The sequence below is a fragment of the Myotis myotis genome, unplaced genomic scaffold (assembly GCF_014108235.1).
Source record: "Myotis myotis isolate mMyoMyo1 unplaced genomic scaffold, mMyoMyo1.p scaffold_m19_p_4, whole genome shotgun sequence".
Taxonomy (NCBI): domain Eukaryota; kingdom Metazoa; phylum Chordata; class Mammalia; order Chiroptera; family Vespertilionidae; genus Myotis; species Myotis myotis.
Window position 1 is genome coordinate 121,447,716 of NW_023416346.1, and position 27,049 is coordinate 121,474,764.

At 46.1% G+C, this 27,049-nt stretch overlaps 1 protein-coding gene across 7 annotated transcripts in view; it reads left to right on the plus strand.

The window, feature by feature from the left end:
- The window catches only part of MAP7D2 (MAP7 domain containing 2), a 109,680-nt gene that overhangs the window by 30,211 nt on the left and 52,420 nt on the right, over positions 1–27,049 (plus strand). For all 7 annotated transcript variants that reach the window (XM_036305491.1, XM_036305498.1, XM_036305492.1 and 4 more), the window contains exons 2-4: positions 17,571–17,648; positions 18,767–18,930; positions 26,172–26,370. In XM_036305491.1, coding sequence (XP_036161384.1) covers positions 17,571–17,648; positions 18,767–18,930; positions 26,172–26,370 — 441 coding nt within the window. The remainder of the gene's footprint in view (positions 1–17,570; positions 17,649–18,766; positions 18,931–26,171; positions 26,371–27,049) is intronic.

Sequence of the window (27,049 nt, forward strand, 5' to 3'; positions counted from 1 at the left end):
TATCACAAACTCGAGTGTCTCATTAGATTTCTTGTAGGTCTCATTAAGTTTATCGGCAGTTTCTAGAAAATTCTTGAAAAACCTTAAAAGTGTGGTTTTGAACTCTATATCCAGTAGTTTGCTTTCCTCCATTTCTGTCATTTGTGTCCTTTTTCTTTGTCTCTGCATTTTTTATGCTTCCCTGTGTTGGTAGAGTGGCTTTCTGTGCTAAGTGTCCTCTAGGGCCTAGTGGTTCAGCCTCCCCAATTACCTGAGGAGGACACTCTTGGTGCACCCCCTTGTGGTCTTTGTGCACAGTCTTGTTGTAGTTAAGCCTTGATTGTTGTAGGTATCGCTGGGAGGAATTGACCTCCAGGCCAATTGGCTGTGAGAATCAGCTGTGTCTGCAGTGGGAGAACTTCTGTGCTGGAAACACCCCTCCGGGGCAAGACTTGCTTCAATGGGGCTTTGGTGCTCACTGAGTCTGCCCCCTGAGTGTGTCCTTTATGGTTCCATGGAGCTGAAAACTGGATGGTCCAACTCTGACCTCTAGGTACACTGGCTCCTGGATCTCTAGGGAGGTGCTAATCTAGCCTCTGCCTGAGGCTATCCAGCAAAAGCCTCCCTGCAGGGCTTGGGCGGGGCGGGTCACACAGGATCAACAGGGCGGGGCTAGCAGTTATGGCTGCTCTCAGAGGCCCAGCTTCTCAGTGTCTTGGCAATCGCTGCAAGCCCCTCCGAGAGAAAGCTGCCCTTGAGTTCCGACCGATGCCAGATAGTCCCGCTTCTCCCGTATGAGTATGGGTCCCCAGAGACTCACCTGGAACTGGAACTCAGAGCCTGAGACTCCCTCCTGATTGAAAACGACAACCGCGCCCTCAGCCGCCAGCCCGCTCCGTGTGTGCCTCTGTACCTTAGTATTTTACTTCCGCACTGCGCCTCCTCTGAATCTCGGTATGCTTTTCTCTTTTCTTCTAGTTGTAGAATTTCCAGTCAGCCAGCCTTCCTGTGGTTCTGGACGTTGTCCATTCTGTCTTTTAGTTGTATTTTTGAAGTGGTTGTTCGAGGCAGCAAACTCCGGTGTTTACTTATGCTGCCATCTTGAGGTTTTTTCCCAATTCTCTATTTTTGAAAAGAAATTTTATACAATGCATATTACTACAAATTGCTACAGTGCTTTAGTGGAGCTGCCCACATGTGGATCATATTTTTTTTATTATTATTATTATTAGTTAAGGTATTACAAACGTGTCCTCATCCCCCCCATTAACCCCCAACCTCCCCCCCACACACACTCATGCTCCCATCCCCCTGTTGTCCATGTCCATTGGTATGGCTTATATACATGTATACAAGTCCTTCGGTTGATCTCTTCCCCTTACCCCCGCCCTCCCCTACTTTCCTTCTGGGGATTGATAGCCTGATTGCTGTTTCTCAGTCTTTGAGTCTGTCCCTTTTCATCAGTCTATGTTGTTCTCTATAATCCACAAATGAGTGAGATCATGTGGTATTTATCTTTCTCTGACTGGCTTATTTCACTTAGCATAATGCTCTGGATCATATTTATTGTGTATTTATCATTTTTAGCTCCTTTCTTAGTGCTGTATATTGAAGTGGCATTAACCAAGGTGTATGTGAAACTGGGCACAATGGGTCTGAGGTTGCCTGTCACTACTTGAGCCAAATTAAAGACAGGATTGAATCATATATGGGCAGAGCAGTAGGTCATCCTGGAAATTCTGCTCTCACCCTCTGAGAGAGAAGATAGTTACTACGTGCAGCTGTGAGCTGCAAGTTTAACATGGAAAGGGGAGGGGAGGGTCTGCAGTTCCGCCTTCAGGAACTCAAAGTCCCATAACAAGGTGGCTAATCTTCTGTGATGTTACAAACAGCTCAGCCCCTTCCTGGGACTGGAGAATAGTCAGCATTCCTGAGAAAACTCCTGGAGGGGGTCAGGGTTCATGCACAGCAACCAAATCAAAGCGTGTCCTGTCCTTGTTCTGTTCTCAAAATGTATTTATTTTCTGAGTAATTGACCCATCGAAACATCTTATCTTTTTACAGCCTTGTTTCATCCTCCGGCTTCCCAGGGTCTGTAAGAAAACTTCTCATCTATAGCTAGTAAGGTGAATGATTATTAGACAACTGTGGCTCTATTCTTATTAAGTGCCCTTCCCCACTATCATATCATATGCAGTGTAAGGATATCATGCGCATGCACCTTGCAGATTGGAGAAAGTTCACAACCTTGGCACTGCTGCCATCTGGCGCTGGATGATTCTGGTGATTGTATGTTTGTTTGTGTGTGTGTGTGTGTGTGTGTGTGTGTGTGTGTGTGGCGGGGGTCATTATACTCTAGGATGTTTAGCAGTTTCCCTGACCTCTACCCACTGGATGCCAGTAGCATCCCACCAAGTTTTGACAAACCAAACTATCTCTGGACATTACCAAGTGTCCCCTGGGGGCACAATCACCCCTGGTTGAGAACCAATGCACTAGAGTGGAAGGTTTTTGTAGCATGCTGTTTTTTAAAAACTTTTTTAACCTGTGAGGTACTTTATTTTTTTATTTATCTTTATTGTTGAGAGTATTACAAATGTCCCCCTTTCGCCCCCTATAGATCCCCTCCACACCCCAGCCCCACCCCCCAGGCCTTCACCACACTATTATCTGTGTCCATGGGTTATGCATGTATGCATATAAGTTCTTCGGTTAATCTCACCCATCCATCCACCCACCCCCGTCTTCCCTCTGAGATTCATCAGTGAATGTTGTTTTTAAAGGCAGTGGTCATTTAAGCACTGATTTGGGCTCAGCTGTAATACAAATGTGACAGTTTGGCCAATTCAAAATAATGGGTTGAATCCAAACCCGATTGCCAGGATGGGCTACCATGCTTCAATAACAACAGTATATTGTTGTTCTTTTTAAAATATATATTTTTTATTGATTTCAGAGAAGGAGAGAGATAGAAACATTAGTGATGTGAGAGAATCATTGATCGGCTGCCTCCTGCATGCCCCCTACTGGGGATCAAGCCTGCAACCCAGGCATGTGCCCTGACCAGGAATTAAACTGTGACTTCCTGGTTCATAGGTCGGTTGACGCTCAACCACTGAGTCATGCTGGCCGGGCGCTCTTGCAATTTAAAAAGAATCAATTTGATCTGGAAGCTGTTTCGGCCTCAAAGTCTCAAAGTGCCCTTGAAGATGTCCTTGTTTAAGAATTATGGCTTAGCTGCGGGTGCCAGATGCAGAGCCTGTAGCTTGGGGCAGGGTGGAACAACCTTGCTGGGAGTGCGTTTCAGGGAGAAAAAAGAACCAAAGGTTGCAAGTTTCAAAGTTCTTAAATACAGTGTGTCCGCAAATTGTTTGTAATACTGGAGTGATTTATTTTCTAGCCTGTCTATTTCGTTTTAAAATCCAGGAATCTTCTCGGAACTGAGGCCAGCTGGCGGGGAAGCAGGTCTCTGAGCATCACACTTATGATTTGGTTTTGATTTTAGGGACCCTGTCAGTGGCCCCTCAACTCACTGGCTGATGTAACTGCTGCTGCCAGCTGATACTGGGAATAGAAGGGCCTGGAGTGGGAGGGTGCACTTTGGATGGTTGAGTTGCAGCAATGGTCAAAGTTCAGGTCTGGTGCCCAGTGAGATGGCAGAGGAGGAGGAGGCAGCCTTCAAACCAAGGGGCTGTCTTCAGATGGGACCCAAAGGCTCCTGCCAACCCTGTAACAGCAAGGGTGGAATAGAGGGACCCCAAGTGCCCATGAGCATGTCAGTGTGTGCAAATACTCTGGAAAGAGGACATAATAAGGGGCTTGGGACAAGGAGCTCTCTGATGTGCCTCGCTCATGCTCAAGGGCACAGCTCTTCCCAAAATAATGACCTTACAGGTAACGGGGCTGGGAGTGGCATGAAGATTGGCCAAAAGGGTCTTCAGTGACCTCTAGGATCCTTTATAAATCTCTTTCTTTTTAAAAATATATATATTTATTTATTTCAGAGAGGAAGGGGGAGGGAGAGAGAGATAGATAATTAAGTTGAATTTTTCTAGCCATCCATTCGCTGTCTTTTTTCAGCCACCTTTGACTATGTCTACTCACCTTCTAAGTGAATTATCAGCTGGGCAGAGCAAGTCTTGAGTGGAAACTGTGACTCTTAGGAAGTTGTGGGGGGTTTCCTGGGGGAATTTTGTGGGGTTCTTGGGAAGACTGGAATGTGGAGCTTATGATTCCATGGCCTGGGGCTCGGGGCCCCAGTGAGTGTCTGCCACAACTTGTTTGTTATGTGTTCTCATTTTTCATCAGGGGAAGGGAGCCAGCTGTGGCTGTTCCCCTGCCAAGTGTTTTCACAAGCCTCCCCCCAACCCTGGAAAGTAGGTAATAATATTCCTGCTTCACAGAAGAGGAGCCCAAAGCTCTGAGATGGAAAGAGATTTATTCAAGGTCCCTTGACTGGGGTACTGTTGGGCTAAGAGCTTTACATATATTCTTTAAGCTTCACATTATGACACAGTTTCTACTATTATACCTGTTTAACAGATGAGAAAACTGAGGCTTAGATGCTTCCCCAGTGGTCACATTGTTAGTGTGTACTGAGCCCATTTTCTTACCACGCTCCTCCATGCACCCCAGCAAGAATAGTTCCCAGTTTCTGGACATCGAGATCCCTAGGTCAGTGCCCTTCCTTCCCTCTCAGAATTTAGTTGGTGCGTCAGCTTACAAGTCAGCCAGACTGGCCTCAAATCCAAGCTTTGCTACATTCCAACTGTGACTTTGGGCAAATTTCTTAACCTCTTAGAGTCTCAATTTCCTCATCTGTAAAATGGGGATGCCTTCTACCTCCTAGGATTATTGTGAGCATTAAATAACATTTGGAGAGCATAATGCCTGGCAGGAAATAAATAATAAATGGTACCTTTAGAGAAAGACAGTCTGGCCCATGAATATGTATACAGTTCCCCAGAGGGCACAGTTGAATTTTATAACTTGGCATGTTTTTATTTGGCTCTGGGGAAGTGTATCTGAGTTGCTGGTTCCTGGGATGAGTAGATAAGTGTGTATGAATATAATTAGGCAATATACTGTTTAAATGGTGAAGAACAGCGTGGTTACTACCTCCACAGTGAGTGTGAAATGTCATGTACAGATTCTTTTTTAGTAAGCCATTATCCTGCTAAAGACAGGATCTCATTTCTACTAATATACCAGAAGGAACTGTGTCTACATGTGTAGACATAAACAATGATCAGTAACTTGGCAGAAGATGAAAAATCAAGGGGACACATCCCTGTTCTGGTATAATTTTTATGGAAAAAGAATGCCTGCCCTGGATTTACCCTGGCAGTGTTGCGTGCACTCTCTCAGATTGCCCCTTAGGACAGGTAGCATGCTTGGTCTTCAGATATGTATGCGGAAGGTCTCAGTGGTAGAAAACAAAGAGGGAAAAATAGGAACAGGTGGCTAGAGTACCTCACTCGGAATAGCTCAGTTTTTGGAGCTCCCACTGTGTGTTGGATGCAGCAAAGCAGTGCCAGAGATCTCTCCTGTAAGTCAGACAGGCACTACTGTTACCTCCCTTTTATTCTATTTTCTTTTCTTTTCTTTTTTTACTAGAGGCTGGGAGCACAGGTTGATGGGGTACCTCAGCCTGGCCTGTGCCCTCTCGCAATCCAAGACCCCGCCTCGGCCAGGGAAGGACCGCGAGAGGGCTCCAGGGTGTGTCCGACCTGTCTCGCCCAGTCCGGATCAGCCAGACCCCAGCAGCAAGCTAACCTACTGGTCAGGGCATCTGCCCCCTGGTAGTCAGTGCACGTCATAGCAACTGGTCATTCCACAGTTTGGTCGATTTGCATATTAGCCTTTTATTCTATAGAATATATTTTTATTGATTTCAGAGAGGAAGGGAAGGGAGAGAGAGATAGAAACACCAATGATGAGAGAAAATCATTATCGGCTACCTCCTGTACACCCCACACTGGGGATCGAGCCCACAACCCGGGCATATGCCCTGACTGGGAATTGAACTGTGACCTCCTGGTTCATAGGTCAATGCTCAACCACTGAGACACACTGGCTGGGCCACCATTACCTCCCTTTTACAGAACAGAGGACTGGGAACAGACTGGCTGTAACCCCATGCAGAGGGTTTCATGGCAGATTGGTGAGGATTATGAGGTGAAGAGGAGGAGATCCATTCTTATTACTGTTTGACCTTGATGTCAGACTTTTCTGCTCTTCGTGATTGTTTGGACTTCACTCAGTTCAAAACTAAAAACAAACAAACAAAAACCCTATAATAAAAACTGGTCATTCTCTTAGCTCTGCAATTGCGATTTAAGAAAATTGTTTAGGAATCATTTGAGTCGTTTAGTAATACCCTTATTATGGCTGGCATTTTTCTGGAAAATGTAATTCAGCAGTTTTAAAAGAAACCTTTAGGTATTTAGCAAGTGTATTTTACAAAAACATAATAATAGCATAGATTTGTGTATATTCATATGTAGTTCCCTATTTCTCCACTTCTTTCTTTCCAAGGACTTTTTGATGTCTGTATACACATTTTTAATGTATTTTGATACCTAGGTTACAGCAGATGAGAAATGGATTAGATCAGCGGTTCTCAAAGTGTGTCTCCCAGACCAGCAGCATCAGCATCACCTCGGAACTCATTAGAAGTGCAGATTCCCAGGCCCCACCCCAGATCTGCTTCATCAGAAGCTCTGAAGAGTGGGGGCCCAGCAGTCTGTTTTAACAAGTCTTCCAGGGGATTTTCCTGGTGTATGCAAAGCCCCAGAATCACTGGATTAGTGCCCCCCCCCAAGTTCTCAGCTAAGTTATTAAGCTATTGGGAAAAATGACATGTTACAAAACACAAATTGCAGTTGAAGCTACCTAGTTCTTCTCTTACCAGAGATAGAAAATGGAATAAATGGTCCCTGAAGGGTCTTTGAAACCCTGCGACTCCCCTAAGGCTAGTTCCTGCATAGGTATTTGTTTCTAAATATAAATATCCCAAATAACAGAACCCCATGTGATAGCCAAAGAAATAGAATTCAGTGGGCAAAACAGATTAAAAGCAATTCAGATCTTTACTGGACACGTCAATTGAATTCTAACCTGCAGCTCTTTGTTCCTCTGGTTCCCAGTCTCTCTCTCTCTCTCTCTCTCTCTCTCTCTCTCTCTCTCTCTCTCTCTCTCACACACACACACACACACACACACACACATCCCTACCTACCTTCTGAGGGTCATTTGAAACCCCTTCCAGTACTAAACTTTCAGGCATAATTCTCCCCAGAGGCAACCTGACATAGTTCCTGACTCCCTTGTCCTCCATGTCTCACTTCGTTCTCTTTCATCCCCTCACATAGTTTTTGCTCCCCTTTCTAATGTCAGTAATCAAAGCCCATTCACTTATTGCAGTCCTGAAACCCTCTCTACCTGTATTCTCCATCTATATAACAAAAGCCCAAGAACTGAGCCACTGTATTAGATGAGCAGAATGGAGGAAGCCAAGAGGATAAAGACCATTCTCTTTCTGGTGGAGGTCAGGGAGCAACCCTCTCTCTCTTGAAGCAAGTAGAACAATGAATTGGGCCCCTGAGAGCTCTTCCCCCTAAAATTCCATAATTTGGAATTTTGAAAGTACCAGTCATACATTAAATGTACTTTTCAGGGATTTTGTGCATTGTTCACTGGTATGATTTTAACAGTATTAAAGGTTGATTTATTAATATTCTCAGAGTGCCTTTAATGCATCTGAATTTCATTTTAGAGAAAAATCAGGTTGCCAGGCAAGCATCTTCTTTAGCTCTTAGTGCTGTGGGTTTTCATCACAGTCCACTGCACTGAAGCAGTCATACTGAGACGTGGATGGACACCAACAGGAGCTACTGGGAACTGGGATTTAGCACCATCCGGAAATATATTTAAATAGAAAGTTTACTGACCCTTTGGGGTTGTAATTGGTTTTGAGATATTTAAAAAATGTATTTTTATTGATTTCAGAGAGGGAGGGAAGTGGAAAGGGAGATAGAAACATCAATAATGAGAGAGAATCATGGATCGGCTGCCTCCTGCAGGCCCCCCACTGGGGATTGAGCCCACAACTTGGGCATGTGCCCTGATTGGGAATTGAACAGGGACCTCTTGGTTCATAGGTCGATACTCAATCACTGGGCCATGCTAGCCGTGTTGGTTTTAAGATTTTAATTGAAAATATGAGGCAGGAATATATGATGCTTTCTGAACAAAAACAGTATATCTGCATGCAAACATGAACCAAGGATTATGTCCATTGATTTTCAGTTCCCACTGGTAGGACTGAAGTTCAATGAGGTCTTGGGCTTTGACTATTATTCTCTAGCATATTTTTATATATACCATTACCCCTCCCCAGAATTTCCAACTTTCTGACCTTCATTGCTGATCCTGCCTCCCATGACCCTCTCTCCCCACCCCCAGGGAGAGCAGCAGAGTCTAGGAGAAATCACAACAGGTTAAAGGGTCAGAGATATAATGAGTCCCTCTACTTAATATAGCATTAGATATGTCACTTGACTTTTTTGAGTCTTTATTTCTTTAATCTCTAAATATAACCTCCCTCTAAAAATAATGGCAACTAACCTTTAATGAGCATTTGTTATAATGGAAAGTTCTTCACATATATAATTTTATGTAATCACAGTAACTATCACAAAACATTATCATTCATTGGCACATTTTTCATCCCCTCTCCCCCTTTTTTAACAAATAGTAGCGTACTGCCCGGCTGGTGTGCTCAGTGGTTGAGCATCACCCTATGAACCAAGAGGTCGCTGGTTCGATTCCTGATCAGGGCACATGCGTGGGTTTCAGGCTTGACCTCCAATAGGGGATGTGTAGGAGGCAGCCGTTCAGTGTTTCTCTCTTATCATTGATGTTTCTCTCTTTCCCTCTCTCTTCCTTTCTCTGAAATCAATAAAAACATATTTAAACAAAAACAGTAGCAGACTAATTTATTTTTCTTTCAATTTGTCAACATTCATTTTTGCTCCCCAATTTTGTAAAATATAATAACAAAGCTCTTGAGGTTGTGTGGCAAAGACACTTTACAGGGATGTATGATTTTTACATATTCAAATGAACCACATATCTTTGCATTTTTTAAAAATGCTTTGTTGAATCACTAGCTGTAAGGGAAATGCAAATGAAAACCACAATGAGATACCACCTTTCTCCTGTTAGAATAGCGATTATCAGTAAGACAAGAAATAAAAAGTGTTGGAGAGGTTGTGGAGAAAAAGGAAACCTAGTGCACTGCTGGTGGGAATGTAAATTGGTGCAGCCACCAGGGAAAGTGTTTCAGAGGTTCCTAAAAAAATTAAAAATAGAACTACTGTATGATCCAGCAATCCTTTTTCTGGGTATCCAAGAATTTTGAAAAGACTTATTCTTAAAACTGCAGGCATCCGTATGTTCATTGAAGTATTATTCACAAAATCCAAAACAAGGAAACAACCCAAGTGTCCTTCGACAGAAGATTAGTTGAACATGTATACATATACAATGGAATACTACTCAGCCATAAAAAGATGAAATTTTGCCATTTGTGACATGGATGATTCTTGAGAGAATTGTGCTAAGTGAAATAAGTCAGACAGAGAAGGACAAGAACCATGTGATTTCACTCATGGGATATAAAACAAAAAGCAACAAACGAACAACAAAACAAAAAACTCATAGATACAGACTGGTGAAGGGAGTGAAATATATGGTGACAGAAGAACACTAGATTTCGGGTGGCAAGCATGCAATAGAGTGTATAGACATTGAATTATAAAGTTGTACATCTGAAGTATATATAATGTTATTAACCAGTGTTATCCCAATCAATTTAATTTTAAAAAAATGTTTTGTTGGAACCAGATCTATTATCTGGATATTTGAGAGGAAAAAGTAAAACCAGTAACTTGGGGGACTTGGAAGAAGGCCACAGATGGGATTAACTCCATCAGAAGCTCTGGGTGTACCACCCAGCAGCCTGGGGTTACAGGCCCTCCAGACACTTCTGGTGTGCAGTTCTCTGTCCTGCTGCTGCACCTTACAGTCACATGGGAGCTTTGAAAGCACCAAGGCCCTGGCCATACCTGTGTCAACCAGGCCAGCTTCTGAAAGGGAGACACAGGCACTTGTAAGTTTTAAAGCTCCCAGGAGATTCCATTGTGTGGCCACAGTTGAGAGCCAGTCATCTCCCTGTGCTTAGCCAGATCATCACAGCTAGCATTGGACTTCCCACTTGATGAGGTCTTCATTCCTGGTCCCCTTTCTTTTTTGGAGGACATTACAATTGCATGGATGTGAGTATGATTGAGAAGGGTACTTTAAAATTCATTTAATGCAATTAATTTTTAAAAGTCAAACACAGCTGGCTTCCCCTAAAAACTTTGTGTTTCGATAATGGTTATTACCAGTACCATGAATAATTGAATAATAGCATCTCATTAATATTCTAGTGGGAGAGTGCCTCAGGCTAATAAAATTCATTTTAAAATTAGTTTTTAAAAATGTATTCCTGCGGCCCAGACACAATGAACGGGAAGTTATTTCAAACAAGAGCAAATCAGTGAAGTATGGAATTTCATGCTGTTCTGTTAACATAAAATAGTTGTTTAGCAGCTCAGTATCCCAGTTTCATTCTCATTTCCTGTAGGGATGAATTGCCCGGGAAAAGGCCTCCATTTCAGGGCTGCACATCACCTGAATATGGTTGTCCTGGAAAGCAAGATGGCATCAAGAATGGGGCAGGAGCCCTAGCTGGTTTGGCTCAGTGGAGAGAACGTCGGAGTGCGGACTGAAGGGTCCCAGGTTCTATTCTGGTCAAGGACACATTCCCAGGTTTTGGGCTTGGTCCCCAGTAGGGGGTGTGCTGGAGGCAGCTGATCAGTGATTCTCTCTCATCATTGATGTTTCTCTCGCTCTTCCCTCTTCCTTCCTCTCTGAAATCAATAAATAGCCTACCTAATAATAGGTAAACATGGTAATTGACCGTACCTTCGCTATGCCTCACATTGGCTAATCAGCATGATATGCAAATTAACTGCCAACAAAGATGGCGACTAATTTGCATAATGCAGGCAGGGCAGGACAGCGCAGCCACCAGCACCAGAGCTGCCATCCAGGACCTCTTGTGTGACCCCAGTAGCTGCCCAGAAACCGGTGATCGGGGGGAGATGGGGGTCCCCTGCCCAGGCCTGACACCTCTGGTGGAGGCGTCAAGCCTGGGCAAGGGGCCGATCTGGCAATGGGAGGGTGATGGGGGTCATGCCTCTGGCTGAGGCATCAGGCCTGGGTGAGGGCGGAGCCGGTGATTGGGGGAAGATGGGGGTCCCTTGCCCAGGCCTGAAGCCTGGGCCAGAGGCATCAGGTCTGGGCTGGGGGTCCAAGCCGGCAATTGGTGTGAACTACAGAGGAAACACCTTTTCTGACCGCTCATTGGCTAAACTTCCTGTATGCCACTGGTAATCTTCTTAGTAACTTGGGTAATAAGAATCCAAAAAGGTGATCTAGGGTTTTTCACCACACTCCTGACGAAAAATATGAAGATCCGCTGCAGGAGGGTTAAGAAATGTCATATCCTGTCCTAGCTGGTTTTGCTCAGTGGATAATGCCTCGGCCTGCCCACTGCTGGGTCTGGGTTCAATTCTGACCAAGGGCATGTACCTAGGTTGCAGGCTTCTCCCTGGCTGGGGCCCAGGTCAGCACTCATGCAGGCGGCAACCAATCAAAGGGTTCCTCTCACTTTGATGTTTCTCTCTGTCTTTCCCTTTCTCTTCCACATTCTCTAAAAATCAATGGAAACATATCCTCAGGTGAGGATAAAAAAATAATAAAGAAATGTCATATCCTATGAAAGACACATCTTGAAAATGCCTAAAGAAAGTTATCATTTTTTCATGGTGAAGGGACTGGAGTCCATGTTGATGAAAACACCTTGCTGGCCGCGGTGACTGGCAGTAGCTGCAGCAGCGGGGTGATGGGGCTGGTGCCTTCCCCTGATCAGCCTGGTCACCTCCCACAAAGGGAGGCCAGACTGTGGCTTAGGCCCGCTCCCCAAGGGGAGCAGGGAGTGGGCCTAAGCTGTCACTAGGACATCCCCTGAGGGCTCCCAGTATGTTAGAGGGGGCAGGCTGGTCTGAGGGACACCCCCCCGCCCCATGCATGAATTTCATGCACCAGGCCCCTAGTGTGTGTGTGTGTGTGTGTGTGTGTGTGTGTGTTTATGTGTGTGTGTATATATATATATATATTTTTTTTTAAAGAACACACACACACACATACACACTGCTTTATCTTTTACTCTGAGGGGCTCTGGATATTCTCCAAACTATTTAGGAAATCTAATGTCCTTTTACCAACTGAGCCACTGCTTACGCTTACTAGTATGTTCCCAGAGCTGTGATTGCTTTTATAGGATGTCAACCAACTTTCTAGAGAAGTGCTTTGCTGGAGGCTGTCACTGCCAATTTTAAAGATACCCAGTCCAAATATATCAGCCACTAGAGAAAGGGGCTCAATAGATGAACTATGAGATAGAAGGGAGAGCTGTTTGGCATTCTGCATGCCAGTGAGTGTCTTCTCCATATCACCACTTTTATATGAATTGTGATCCATTTCATGGGATGCACTTGCCAAAATCCTTTCATGGTGAGGTACATTCAGTTGTAACTCTGTAGCTTGATGTTTAGATTTGCAGGACTTTTTATCAAAATAAAAGCCATGGAGCAGGGGATCCTCTACATATGCCTTTTCAAAAAAAAAAAGTGTGTGTGTGTGTGTGTGTGTGTGTGTGTGTGTGTGTGTGTCATGACCCTGGCAAGGGAGCCCAGTTGGTTAGTGTTGTCCCAATACACCAAACATGTCAAACTCGTGGCCCACAGACCACATGTGGCCCACAATGAATATTTTTGCGACTCAGCCAATATAACGGTATGCAAGAAACGTTTTAATAAAAATTTCATAACTTATTTTTTATAATATCCTGTTATACATAACTAGAGGCCCGGTGCACAGAAATTTGTGCACTGGGGGGGGGTATCCCTCAGCCCCACTTGTGCCCTCTCACAGTCTGGGACCCCTTGGGAGATAACGACCTGCTGGCTTAGGCCCGCTTCCGGGTGGCAGAAGGCAGGCCCAATCCCTAGGTGCAGCCCCTGGTCGGGCTCAGAGCAGGGCCGATTGGGGAGTTGGGGCACCGCCCCCTGTCATGCACAGAGCAGGGCAGATCGGGCGGTTATGATGCCACCCCCAGTCACGCTCAGGGTAGGGCCGATTGGGGGGTTGGAGCGCCACCCCCTGTCACACTCAAGGCAGGGTCGATGGGGAGGTTGTGTCGCCACCCCCTGCCTCTCACAGAGCAGGGCAGATCGGGAGGTTGCAGCGCTGCCCCCTGTCACGCTCAGGGCAGGGCTGATGGGGGGGGGTTGTGGTGCCATCCCCTGTCACACACAGAGCCGGCCGATCAGGGGGTTGGGGCACTGCCCCCTGTCATGCACAGAGCAGGGCCGATGGGGGGGGGGGGTTGGGGCGCTGCCCCCTGTCACGCACAGAGCCAGCCAATCAGGGGGTTGGGGCACTGCCCCCTGTCACGCACAGAGCAGGGCCGATCAGGGGGTTGGGGAGCTCCTCCCTGTCACGCACAGAGTAGGGCCGATTGGGGAGTTGGGGTGCTGCCCCCTGACACACTCAGGGCAGGGCCGATCAGGGGGTTGGGGAGCTCCACCCTGTCACGCACAGAGCAGGGCGGATCAGGGGGTTGGGGCGCTGCCCCCTGTCACCCACAGAGCAGAGCCTATCTGGGGGTTGTGGCACCACCCCCTGTCATGCTGCTCCAGGGGCCAGGAGGCCTCGTGACTCCGCTGATCCCAGTGCTGGGAGGCCTCGCTGCTCCGTTGATCCTGGGGCATGAGGCCTCGCGGCTCTGCTTGACGCCGGTGCTGGGAGGCCTTGCTGCTCCGTTGATCCCAGGGCATGAGGCCTTGCGGCTCCGCTTGACGCCGGTGCTGGGAGGCCTCGCAGCTCCGCTGATCCCGGGGCAGTGAGGCGTCGCTGCTCAATGGCTTCGGGGCTGTTTGGCTTCACTCCACCGCTTGGAGCTTGCATATGCAAATTAACTGCCATCTTTGTTGGCGGTTAATTTGCATATTGCCCTGATTAGCCAATGGGAAGCGTAGTGGAGGTACGGTTAATTACCCTTTTTGTCTTTTATTAGATAGGATTAATAATGAACTAACATTCGCTAATGACTGATCACTATACTCGTGTTGCATCCATTTCCCTTAAAAGCGCGCCTTTACGCGCCTTATGCGCCTTACACGCCTTACACAGGCGCACCACTTCTCTCCACTAATACCAGCAGCGAATATTTTAGCAGCCGATGGCCACGTCATTAATCTTGGACTAAGGAAATATTTCGCTTTTGAAGAACAAGAAAAATAGGTTTTTTTGCATTACGCTTATTAATTTGTGCAGTTATTCAGTGTCTGGTAAGTTAATGTTCAAGAAAAAATATTAATTTTATAAAATGTTCTACTATTTTATGTTAACGATTACTCATTTGTTTCAGCCCTTTGGATTCAGCATGTCTCTATAGAAATAAACCTACATTTCTATGAAAATTGAAGCTTTTGTTTTTTTTTGTGACCCACATACACTTAAACTTGTTTATTTGGCCTGTGTTAGCCTTTGAGTTTGACATGCTTGCAGTACACCAAGGTTGTGGGTTTGATCCCTGGTCGGGCACACAAGAAGCAACCAATGAATGTATAAATAAATGGAGCAACAAGTTGATGTCTGTCTGTCTGTCTCCCTCTCTCCCTTCTCTCTCTAAAACCAATAAATACAAATTTTAAAAAAAGAAAGTATGTAGGTCCTGGAGTCAGGTTCTTGTATTGGAACCTGGCTTCTCCACTTCTGAAGGTGTAACCTCAGACAAGTTAATTAACCTCTCTGTGCCTCCCTTTCTGCACCTATAAGATCGTGATAGCAATCCAAATGCACTGGTCCATAGTAACTGCTCTGTTGTCACCTCCTATTATGACAGTAATCCAAGCAGTGCCCTGGTCCATAGTAACTGCTCTGTTGTCACCTCCTGTTATGACAGTAATCCAAGCAGTGCCCTGGTCCATACTAATTGCTCTGTTGTCACCTCCTGTTATGACAGTAATCCAAGCAGTGCCCTGGTCCATAGTAACTGCTCTGTTGTCACCTCCTGTTATGACAGTAATCTAAGCAGTGCCCTGGTGACAGTAATCCAAGCAGTGCGCTGGTCCATAGTAACTGCTCTGTTGTCACCTCCTGTTGTGACAGTAATCCAAGCAGTGCCCTGGTGACAGTAATCCAAGCAGTACACTGATCCATAGTAACTGCTCTGTTGTCACCTCCTGTTATGACAGTAATCCAAGCAGTGCACTGATCCATAGTAACTGCTCTGTTGTCACCTCCTATTATGACAGTAATCCAAGCAGTGCACTGGTGACAGTAATCCAAGCAGTACACTGATCCATAGTAACTGCTCTGTTGTCACCTCCTGTTATGACAGTAATCCAAGCAGTGCCCTGGTGACAGTAATCCAAGCAGTGCACTGATCCATAGTAACTGCTCTGTTGTCACCTCCTGTTATGACAGTAATCCAAGCAGTGCCCTGGTGACAGTAATCCAAGCAGTACACTGGTCCATAGTAACTGCTCTGTTGTCACCTCCTATTATGACAGTAATCCAAGCAGTGCACTGGTCCATAGTAACTGCTCTGTTGTCATCTCCTATTATGATGAAACAGAGCAGGAGCATCATAGTAAAGACTTGCTGTTAGGGATTTGAAAGTGAGCCTCAAATGTCCACCAGGAGGCAGCCTGAAATCATGTATGTCCACGGAAAACCCAGCTTTCTGTTCGAAAAACCTCGAGGTAAGGTGGCCAGTTTCAAATGAGCTTGGCCCTTTTCTCTCCATTTTTTTCTTTCTTCTTTTTAAAGAACATTTTCAGTAGTTCTTGTGCTCTACCTTAGATATGGGGCAGGCCCATTAACGCCTGGAGGGTGGCGTGGGCACCACAGAGAGGTGCATGTCCCCCTTGGGAGGGCACAAGCATCTGTCCAGGGCTCTTTGACTTCTCTTTGTGGTTTTTCACGTAGAACATATTCATACTAGTCAAACTCTTGCTGTAGAGATGAGAGCCTGAACATATTTAGAGAAAAGAGAAATGTGGTTTTATCTCACTGCTCCCCTTCCACCAACTACATGCCTACTTTTGACTATGTGTGTATCTTGGGGCAACTGTGGGGGACAGGACAGTGGCCTGAGCTGGGTGACCCAGAGATGCAGAAGCCACCTTGGTTCAGTAACCTCTTTGTCCCCATGGAAAACGAGTTAGAGGAGAACACAACAACCAAACAGAATGAAATTAGGCTTCTTCTGTCTGGGGGGCACAGAGTATCTCAGGGTCTGGGGACTTGTGGGGGCTTGAAGGTATGGGGGAGGGGGAGAAGGGGCGGTTTTAGTTGGAAGGTGTGTGGGAGAAAGGGGCAGTGCTGAGGTCAAGCTGGGAAGAGTGTTTGGGCTTTGATTGTGGGGCCCAGCAGTGAAGAGCTGAGAAGTTGGGCCTTGAAATTATTTTATTTGGGAGGGGGCTTGAAATTATGCCATCCATGTTGTTGGTAGCATCGATTAAGTTGATTGAAACCAAACATGGAGAGTGACACTAGTTCAGGGTTGATTTTTTTAGTGCTTCTCTCTTAATAAGCACTGATTTGCCCTGTCTGTGATCCAGGCGGCAATAGCAGATGCTGGAGGGGAATCGTGACAATCTAGTGTTTGTCTCATCTATCCCTGTCCTTATTCATATTCCTACTTTGTAGCCCAGACCCCTCAGTCCTTCCTGGACAGTACAGGAACCTTCCAGAAAGGGGTGGGGCACAGGTTTCCATGGCAACTGGCACAATGAAGCCAGCTTGTGATGTCACAATAGAGGAGGTTTCAGGAACTAGGAAGCTGATGGTTGGGCTAACACTGAAGCCTATTGCTTCTAAATGTTGTACTGGAACATTAGATAAATAATATTCATGAATTACCAATGGTGACCTAGTGCTGTAAATTATTTCCCATACTATAAGAACGGTTCGATTCCCAGTCAGCGCACATGCCTGAGTTTCGGGCTCCATCCCCAGTAGGAGGTGTGTAGGAGGCAGCCGATCAATGACTCTCTCATCATTGATGTTTCTCTCTCTCTCCTTCTCACTTCCTCTCTGAAATCAATAAAAATATATTTTAAAAATAAATACAAATAAAATACTGAGATTGACATCAGAGCAAATTTCTCAGAACCAAAATCAAACTTGAGCATGTGGCCCTGGCCAGTGTGCTCAGTGGTTAGAGAGTAGGCCCAAGCACCAAAGGATCTCGGGTTTGATTCCTGGTTAAGGGCACATACCTAGGTTGCAGGTTCAATGCCAAGCCCTGGTCAGGGTGGGTATGGGAGGCAACCAGTTGATGTGTCTCTCTCCCCCCCCACTCCCTCCCTCCACTCTCTCTAAAAATCATGTTTTCTTTCTTGCAGGCATGGAGGGGTTCTTAAGATGTGATGAGAGACAAAGACTAGCCAAGGAACGACGCGAAGAAAGAGAAAAGTTTCTGGGTAAGTTGTGCACTTTGGCAGTTTAGGACCAAGGAAGTGGAGATATGGCTGTATCTTTCCTCAAGAGCCTTAAAATTCTTCGACTGAATTGGAAGAAAGGTAGGACAGTTGTTAGATGAACGTGGAGAATTGGGGGCAAACCCATGCTGCGATTGGTGCGTTCACAATTATGTTATTCTCCAAATAGTTCCTTTACTCGCCTAGCACACATTGAGCGTACGCTGTGTTCCAGGCCCTGTGCTTGGGGCTGTGGGTAGCATGAGGAATGAGAACCTGAGAAGCGCTTGCCACCCTCGCCTCTCGGGTATCCACTGTATGCCCTCACTCAGGTTCTCTCTCTTTGGGGCTTCGAGAAAGGCCAATTGAGACATTATCTGTGTTAAGATGGGGAACCCGGTTGAGAAAGGCTGCCTTACCTCTTGCAGGTTGTAGATGGGTAAGTAGGGCATGTCCCCACGGGGTGCTCTGAGGTAAATAGAAAGTGATCCCCTACCCCCCGAATTGAGACAAATGAGGAGCTTTCAAATTCTCTCTTGACTGCCTCCTACTGGTTAGCTCAGGCATTGTTCCCTCCAGGGAACCCTTCCCTGACTGGGCCAGGTAGGGTTAAGGCCCCTTTATTAATTGTGTTGTAAAGGCCAAGCTCATTCATGTGTTTACCCCCTTGCCTAGCTCGGTGAGTGGTGTACACACAGTTAACGTGTTTTGAATTTTGAATGAATGTACCGTTACAACTCTCATTTCTCAGCCCGTGTATGGCTTACACAGGCTGGCAAGACCGACTCGAGGATGACACTGATAGTCGTAGCTGCCACGTGTAGGGTAACATACTGTACCTTTTTCATGCATTGTCTCGTTCCATTTTCACAGCACCATGATGTTGCAAACGTGACTGTCCTCATGTCACAGAGGAGGAAACCAAAGCAGAGATGGTATGGTTAGCATGCCCAGGGCCACCCAGCTAGTGGCAGAGCTGCCAGAACCCCTCATCTCAGTCACTGTGGCCTGAGCTCCCACTGGGCTCTTTTTTTGGTCTCTCTTGCTTCCGCATTGTTGGTCTTAATGCAAAGGGTGTGGAGTGCGCTGTTAATGCCACCTCTCTGGTTTTCTTCCCCCAGCTGTACGAGAGCAACAGTTCCTGGAGAAGCAGAAAAGGGCCAAACTCCAGTATGAAAAGCAGATGGAAGAACGATGGCGCAAGCTAGAGGAACAACGGCGCAGGGAGGACGAGAAGAGGGCTGCGGTGGAACTGAAGAGGAGGCAGAAGCTCCGGGAGGATGGGGTAAAGTTCTGGGACCCCCAACTCATCTGAGCAGCTCACACAGGGCTTGGTGCTCAGGGCACCAGGGCGTCCTGCCCAGTACAAGCGTGATCTCCTAAGCTCTCTGCTGGGTGGCTCACCATATTGTCTTTCAGCAGCATCACACTGGAAGTCCAGTAATACACTAGACCAGTGGTCGGCAAATTCATTAGTCAACACAGCCAAATACCAACAGTACAACAATTGAAATTTCTTTTGAGAGCCAAATTTTTTAAACTTAAACTATATAGGTAGGTACATTGTTATTAACTTAATTAGGGTACTCCTAAGGCTTAGGAAGAACCACACTCAAGGGGCCAAAGAGCCGCATGTCGCAATTTGCCGACCACGGCACTAGGCTAAGAACAAAATGACTTATCCATTCAACTCAGCTGTTCATATGCTGTGTGACCTTGGACAAGTCACTTGACCTCTCTGGGCCTTGAATGGCTTGTCTCTGAAGTGAGTGGTTAAGTTTGGCAGTCTCCAAGGCCTCTTACAGCCTAACCATCTCTGACTCTAGGACTCAGAGGGAACTGTAGATAGGGGCCTAGTGATGTAGACCTGGGGGTTCTGCTGGGGGTCTGAGCCTACAGGCTTGAGGAAGGGCTGTGAGTGTGGAAGATAACTTGATCCTGTTATTCACTGCTGGAAAAATCAAATTGTCTGCCTTTAAATCCAAAGATGCTAGTATATTATAATGCAGTTCCTTGCTTTCATCATCTTTTCTAGTTACCTTTTAAAAAAGAAATGGAATCTAATTACCCCTACCAAGTCTTTTATTACTAAACTTTGAAAATATATTTGGAAAGCATTTTTGGGGTTTAGATTTTCTTAACAAGTATATTTTAAGGATGTAGTCATAGCCTTGTATCAGGTGATGATCATCTTTTATTCATAAGGTATAATGACTCATCATTTAGTATGAACAACATAGAGGTTTGTTAATTGCCAACACTGTAGAATACAGAAATTTCCTATAAATTCAGTATTTTTAAAAATATATATTTTTATTGATTTCAGAGAGGAATGGAGAGGGAGAGAGAGATAGAAACATCAGTGATGAGAGAGAATCATTGATCTGCTGCCTCCTGCACGCCCTACACTGGGGATTGAGCCCGCAACCTGGGCATGTGCCCTGACCGGGGATTGAATTGTGGTTCATAAGTCGATGCTCAACCACTGAGCCACGCTGGCCAGGCAAATTCAGTATTTTTTAAATGTATGAATGGTTTATCATGATATATCTTTACCCTTTCCTCTTGTTTTAATTTAAAAAACACCAACATATGCGCACACACACAATTACATTCATCTTTGCCCACAAAACACTTGTTTACCTGGCAATTTCTTTGTTCCTCTTAGTAAATGAAGGTCTAAGCCAGGGCCTTAGCCATGGTTCCCTGCTGCTGGCTGCAGCCTGACCACTGTGTGGCTTCATCTGCTCCTGATGTAAACCCCAGCCCTGGCCTCTCATAGCCCTCTAACTCAGTCTTCTTAGCACAAAACAGAGGTGGTCATGGGAATTAAAGGAAGTGACATTTGTGCAAGTGCCCAGCAAAGCACCTAGCACAGAGTAATGCTCAGAAATGTTTGCTTCCCTTCAGCGACTTCAGCCTACCTGAAATCAAGCTCTCAGACTCCTCGCTCTTGCAGGTGAGGGAATGTCATGCCAGATGGTTGGTCCTGATGCAGCTGAATCTTTAGTGGTTGTGCAGCCGACTAATTTTTTATTTGCTTTGTGTGCTCCCTTTCATCCCTAACATGGTGATGGCAGAGAACAGGGGATGCTGCCTGACCCTTGTCAGCATAAACACAAGCCAAGCTTGCTTCCTTCTCCCCAGACACCGCAGGGCGAGGCCGAGAGCTGGGCTTCCTGTGGTTGTGTAGCAACCTAGCGAGGCAGAGGCAAGGAAGCGGCAGCCTCCCTCTGCCACCTGCTCCAGCCCTTAGGGCGCCGGGCAAGCCTGGTGGAGCCTAGGGACTATCCACATGCAGGCTGGCCTGCTAGCCATGTTGGCTTTGGCTCTGCCTGTGCAGAGGCCTGATTGGGATTCGCCTGGGTGATCTTTGGGGAGAATGGGTAAGTCTAGATGGTGGGAGCCCCTCTCCTAAGGAAACCCTCTGCACACAGCCCCATGGGTCCCTGGAGATCTTTGGGAGGGCTGCTGCCTCTTGGCACACAGCTGTGGAGATTCTCCTTTTTCTTTCCAGGGGCAGATTTCGGTTCTTTTTGTCCGGCTCTGCCTCTGTCAACCAGGGAGAAGCCTCTGCAGGGCTTCATTCCACTGCAGCCCATTTGGCTTCTCTATCTTATTAGAAAGTGTTTGGGTTGCCCACCAAGTCCTGCCTCTGTGGGTGTGATATTAGGAGCTCATAAAAATCCCATGACTCGCCCTAAGTGGTTTAGCTCAGTGGATAGAGCATCAGCCTGCAGACTGAAGGGTCCCGGGTTTGATTCCGGTCAAGGGCATGTACCTTGGTTGCGGGAAGCAGCTGATGGATGTTTCTCTGTCATCGATGTTTCTAACTTCTATCCCTCTCCCTTCCTCTCTGTAAAAAATCAATAAAATATATTTTTAAAAATATCCCATGACTTCCCCCCTCTCCCCCCAGCCTTGTCCTGGCTCCATGACCGGTTGCCATGATGTTGCTCTTGGTGACTTTTCTTTTTTTTTTTTTTTTTTTTAAATGTATTTATTGATTTCAGAGAAGGAAGAGGTAGAGAGAGATAGAAACATCAATGATGAGAGAGAATCATTGATCGGCTGACTCCTGCATGCCCCCTGCTGGGGATCAAGCCCACAACCCAGGCATGTGCCCTTGGCCAAAATCGAACCTGGGACCCCTTCAGTCCACAGGCTGACGCTCTATCCACTGAGCAACACTAGCTAGGGCTCTTGGTGAGTTTTCACATCTGTATGGGTGAGCCCCAGACTCAGCCAGGGGGCCTCTGTCTGCCAGTAGAGAAGTGAGCACCATAGACAGCCTGGCTCCCAGGGGTCTTGAAGGTCAGGAGGACTGGAGGCTGGCCAGGCCTGTCCTGGGGAACGGGCTGTCCATTGTCCACTGGAGGCTGCCTTTTCCTCAAGGCAGGTTCCTCCAACCCTCTCATGCTCCAAGGATGGAGCTTCTGGAGCAAGCCTTGTCACCTCCCTGGGGTAGGGCTGACAATAAACTGTGGTCACCCATTCTCCACTTGGGAGGGATGGCTTCCTGATCAGAGGCCCTGGAAAATGGAGCCTGGCAAAGCCAAGTCCATGTTCCTCATGCTAAGAAAGGCCTCTCTCAAAGAGTAGCTTCATCTTTGTAAGGTATTTTGACACATCACAACTTATCATTGTGATATTGATTAATACCTAACAAGACCCACCAGGCTGAGTGTAAGAAAAATACATTTTTGCCTAGCCAGTTTGGCTCAGTGGATAGAGCATCAGACTGCGGACTGAACGGTCCCAGGTTCAATTCCAGTCAAGGGCAGGCTCCTCCCCAGCTTGGGCCCTGGTTGGGGCATGTGCAGAAGGCAACCAATCAATGTGCTTCTTTCACATTGATATTTCTGTCTTTCTCTCTTCCACTCTCTAAAAAATCAATGGAAAAATAGCTTCGGGTGAGTATTTAAAAAAAGAAAAGAAAGACACATTTCTGAACTCAACCTAAACATAACTTCACTAAGCCAAGGGCTGCCCATTGGCTGCTGTGGACCCATAGTGACTGAATGGCCTTTCTGGTTAGAGGTAGACATCTGTAGAGAGAAAAACCCTCTATGGAGCTCTGCTGGAGACCATTTGGGAGCTTGTCCACCTGTCATCTCCAGATCACAAGTAGTAAGAGCACTGGAAAAGGCTCTGCCAGCCCTCCTCTCCTGCCATAGTTGGCTGTTTGGGTATCAGTGCCCAGGCCGTGCCTTGCTTGAGTCCTTTTATACTGCTAGGCCAGCTCAGCAGGTCACCTTCATCATGATTCACCTTTGAGTTCATCCAGGCAGATCTAGAGCCAGAGCTCAAGAGGTCAATGATGAGGTCTCCTTACTCTTTCCTTCTACTAAGCCCCACCCAATAGAGGACATTCTAGGGACAAGAATCTGCTTTGTCCTTTCCCCATCCTCTATCGACCATCAGGAGAGCCAGAGCTTGGCAGGAGTCGAGGTATGCGGTATGCAGCTCTAATATTTATTAATACTGTTCTTCTGTTGTGATGGAACTTTCTTAAATGCTCTCTCATGCTCAGCCTGTCCTCTGACCAGTGCTTCTGGAAGTGTAGCCCCAGGACCAGCAGCACTGACATTGCCTGGGACTGACTTATCTGAAATGCAAATCCTCAGCAGATTCCACCCAGAGTTGCTTTGGTGGGACCCAGCCATGGTATTCTAACAAGCATGCAGGGAACTCTGGGGGAGGGACCCACTCTGGTTGGAGAACCACTGCTCAAACTGCCCTGTTGATAATCTCCTCTTTAAATTCAGATTCAGTTAGCATTGGCTGAGGATTTCCTATGCTAGTTATTATCTTGTAGACTTGAGTGGTCTGTCGATATAGATAATATCCCCATTTTATAGATGAGGAAACTGATGTCCAAGGATGTTAAAACAATGAACTCAAGGTGACAGGGCTAAAAAGTAGCAGGCAGAGGTGGAATTGGAATCCATATCTCCTGACTCTAAATCTAGGATTCTTTCCATTCCATCACATGATGGAACAGAAAGATACATACTGAGTAATACTGACCTATGTAAACTAACCTTTAAGAAAAGTGAAGTGCACCAGTTTGGTTTTTTGTTTGTTTTGTTTTGTTTTGTTTTTGATGTTTGAGTCATCCCATTCTGACAACCTTGGCTTCTATAAATCCCCTTACCATAGAGCTTGGTTACTATCTATTTTTCATCATCTCTACAAAAGTGGTTGACACAAAGTGATTGTATCATCTTTCAGGGATAGCTTCATTTTCATAAGCCTACAAACAGTTCAAAGGAATGAATCTCTAATGGTGGAATTTGGAGCCCCTCGGTGGATTGAGGGTAGATGGAGAGGTATTTTTTTCTAAAGGTAACTGAACAGTCAATGAGTAGGTCTGGCTTTGGGTGATCATTCCCTTCTAATTATGCCCCTAGATAGCTGTTTGGTGGTAAGGTGGGCCTGAAGTGTTAGTGTTCTTTCTTCTCATTGGCCTATTAGATGTGAGGCTACCTTGTGAGGTCCTGGCATGTAGGAAATCTCCCATTACCCACTAAATACTAAATTTACTCTGTGGTACAAGGTTTCAGCACTTAAGTTAGGTCATTGATTAAATATGTTAAATCCATGCAATGAAATACTATTCAGCCCCAGTCTTGAGCAACCATACCTCAAGCATCAAATAGTCAAGATGTTAAGTCCCTCAATGCCCCCAGCTTTTCTCAGACAGACCCTGGGGGTTGGCTGTCACAATTTCATGGACACCCCCCCCCCAGGTCATGAGGACAGGACTCTGCCAGAAAATGCACACTCATGATTGTGGAATCTCAGCCAAAAAGTAGAGCAAATTCAAATCTGAGATTTACAGGAGGAAAAAACTCGCCTTTCAGCTCTCAGGTCCCTGGAGAGGCTGTCTCTTAGCAAAGTGTTGTTCAGAGAGCAATTCTGCAGAGGAGGCCAAGATGTGGCAAATGCTCACCTTATCCCTCTGGTGTAGACCAAGGATGGGTCCAGGCACCTCTTTTCTGTGTTTCTAGTGAGTAAAATAAGGGAGCCTTTCCTAATCCTTAAGTCACGGTTGCTCAGTTGGTGCTGCCCTAAATTAATTTGGCTTGCTTACTTAAGCCAGGAGAAAAGAGGATCTTTTTGTTTGGAGTCAGGCGAAGATTAGACCAGTTCCTGGAGCATCCCAGGGTGGGTTTTATGAAGGCCAAAGGGTGTCAGCATAACTGTTTACCTTGCTTTGGCCTTCTCCATGTGGAGGCAGGGAGAAGGGTTGGTATTTGCAGCATCACTGGGGCAGTGAGGAGTATAGAATTGGAACTCCAATGCCAAGGAAATACTTGCCAGCAGTCAGGCCCAACCTTATGAAAGTGACAATTGGGTTAATAGAGAAGAATGCTTTTGATAAATGCTCTGTTAGAAGCCTGGATGCTTTTCTCTTCTGGCTAAAAAACTGTTGAATTCTCTCTCCCTTTTTCCCATCCATCTCTGAGAAGGCACAGATGCTTTATTTTGTGGCTAGAAGCTCCCCTACACTTGTCTCTCTTTATTTTGAAATATGTAGCATTATCCCCAGAAAACTATAGAGCAGAAAAGTGTTATAATTTAGAAAACAGTTAATCCCCCTTTAAGAAATTCTAAGATGAAAACAGGGCTTTGCAAAATAAACCTCACAGTCATGTAGCACCCTAAAAAAGTTAGGCTTAAGGCTATAACATTTAAATTATATTTTAATTGAAATGTTCTCAAATCAGACTGCTTTATGCATTTCAACTAGAGAGCATTTGGTTGGGTCTAGAGCAGCCGTGGGCAAACTACGGCCCGCGGGCCGGATCCGGCCCATTTGAAATGAATAAAACTAAAAAAAGACCATACCCTTTTATGTGATGATATGTTTACTTTGAATTTATATTAGTTCACACAAACACTCCATCCATGCTTTTGTTCCGGCCCTCCGGTCCAGTTTAAGAACCCACTGTGGCCCTCGAGTCAAAAAGTTTGCCCACCCCTGGTCTAGAGCATAGTAGGTGGGACAAAACAGGCTTGAGACAGGCCTCAAGGTGTTAATGCGTGTCTAGCATTATTCTTAAACAAATCAAGCCCTAGCCGGTTTGGCTCAGTGGATGGAGCATCTGCCTGCGGACTGAAGGGTCCCAGGTTTGATTCCGGTCAAGGGCATGTACCTTGGTTGCGGGCACATCCCCAGTGGGAGGTATGCAGGAAGCAGCTGGTCGATGTTTCTCTCTCATCGATATTTCTTACTCCCTATCCCTCTCCCTTCCTCTCTGTAAAAAATCAATAAAGTATATTTTTAAAAAACACAAACAAACAAATCAAGGCCTGGCTGCACAGCCTGTCCCAGGGATGAGGTGTTGGGTCTGGGATCACACCAGCCGCATTGTTTACTCTCCACCCACCAAGAAGGCACTGTGCAGCAGAGAGCACTTGTGTCTGGGTTTTGGATGCTGAGCACAGATCCCCATTTGGTGACTCATCCCAGCATTGAGGCTGGTGTTAATTTTGCTCTCCCTTACGAAACCTGGGCAGGAGCGGCTGGAGGCTATGCTGCGCAGGTCCCTGGAGCGCTCAAGGCAGCTGGAGCTGAAGAAGAGGTGCTCATGGGGAGGAGCTTCAGCAACTCCAACAGCCTGGGGAGGAGCCTCTCCAACAGCCTGGGGAGGAGCCTTGCCAGCAGCCTGGGGAGGAACGTCCCCGGCAGTCATCGTCGGGGTTGGAGGACGTGAAGGTGAGTTTAGTGCTGTCCCTGCTTTGCAGGGCCCCAGGGCAGGTGGGAGATTGTGGGCACAGCCTGCAGGGGGCGGCTGGGGGATGCTTGGTACCAATCTGCAGATACCTTTTCCAGATGTGATGTTTCAAACTGCCAAGTTTCCTATGTATGTGTTTCTCGTGAAGGGGATCTCCATTCTTTTGCTAGCAGGCAGCAGTTGGTACAATAACTGGGCTATGAGGTAAAGCAAAAGAAAAGCAAAGAACGTGAATGCAGAGCCTGCTTAACTGGATCCACCCGGCAAGCATTGAGACGATCTGATTTCTGGGAACGTCAGTGGCAGTAGGCTAAGTCACTGCTGCAGCGCAACCCACAAAGGCTGAGCAGCAGTTACCCTCTAAAAAGCGGGAGAGGGGTTTCCTCTCCTCATTATTAATTCTTATTGCTCTTTCTATTTTGTTTCAAGATGACTTATTTCATTATCCAGTTCATACTCATTTTAAAGGTTCAGATCTTTAATTTACTGTATGGATTGTTACTAGTCTGGATGGCTTTCCCCCTTCAGTGTCTTATTTCTTGTCATCCTATTCCACAGGATAGGATGTGTGGAATAGCTCCTCCTGAAAGCAGATGGGTTTCCACTTATATTACAGTTTCTTGTCTTTGCTGAATTGTGCATTTAACCTCTTATCAGTGA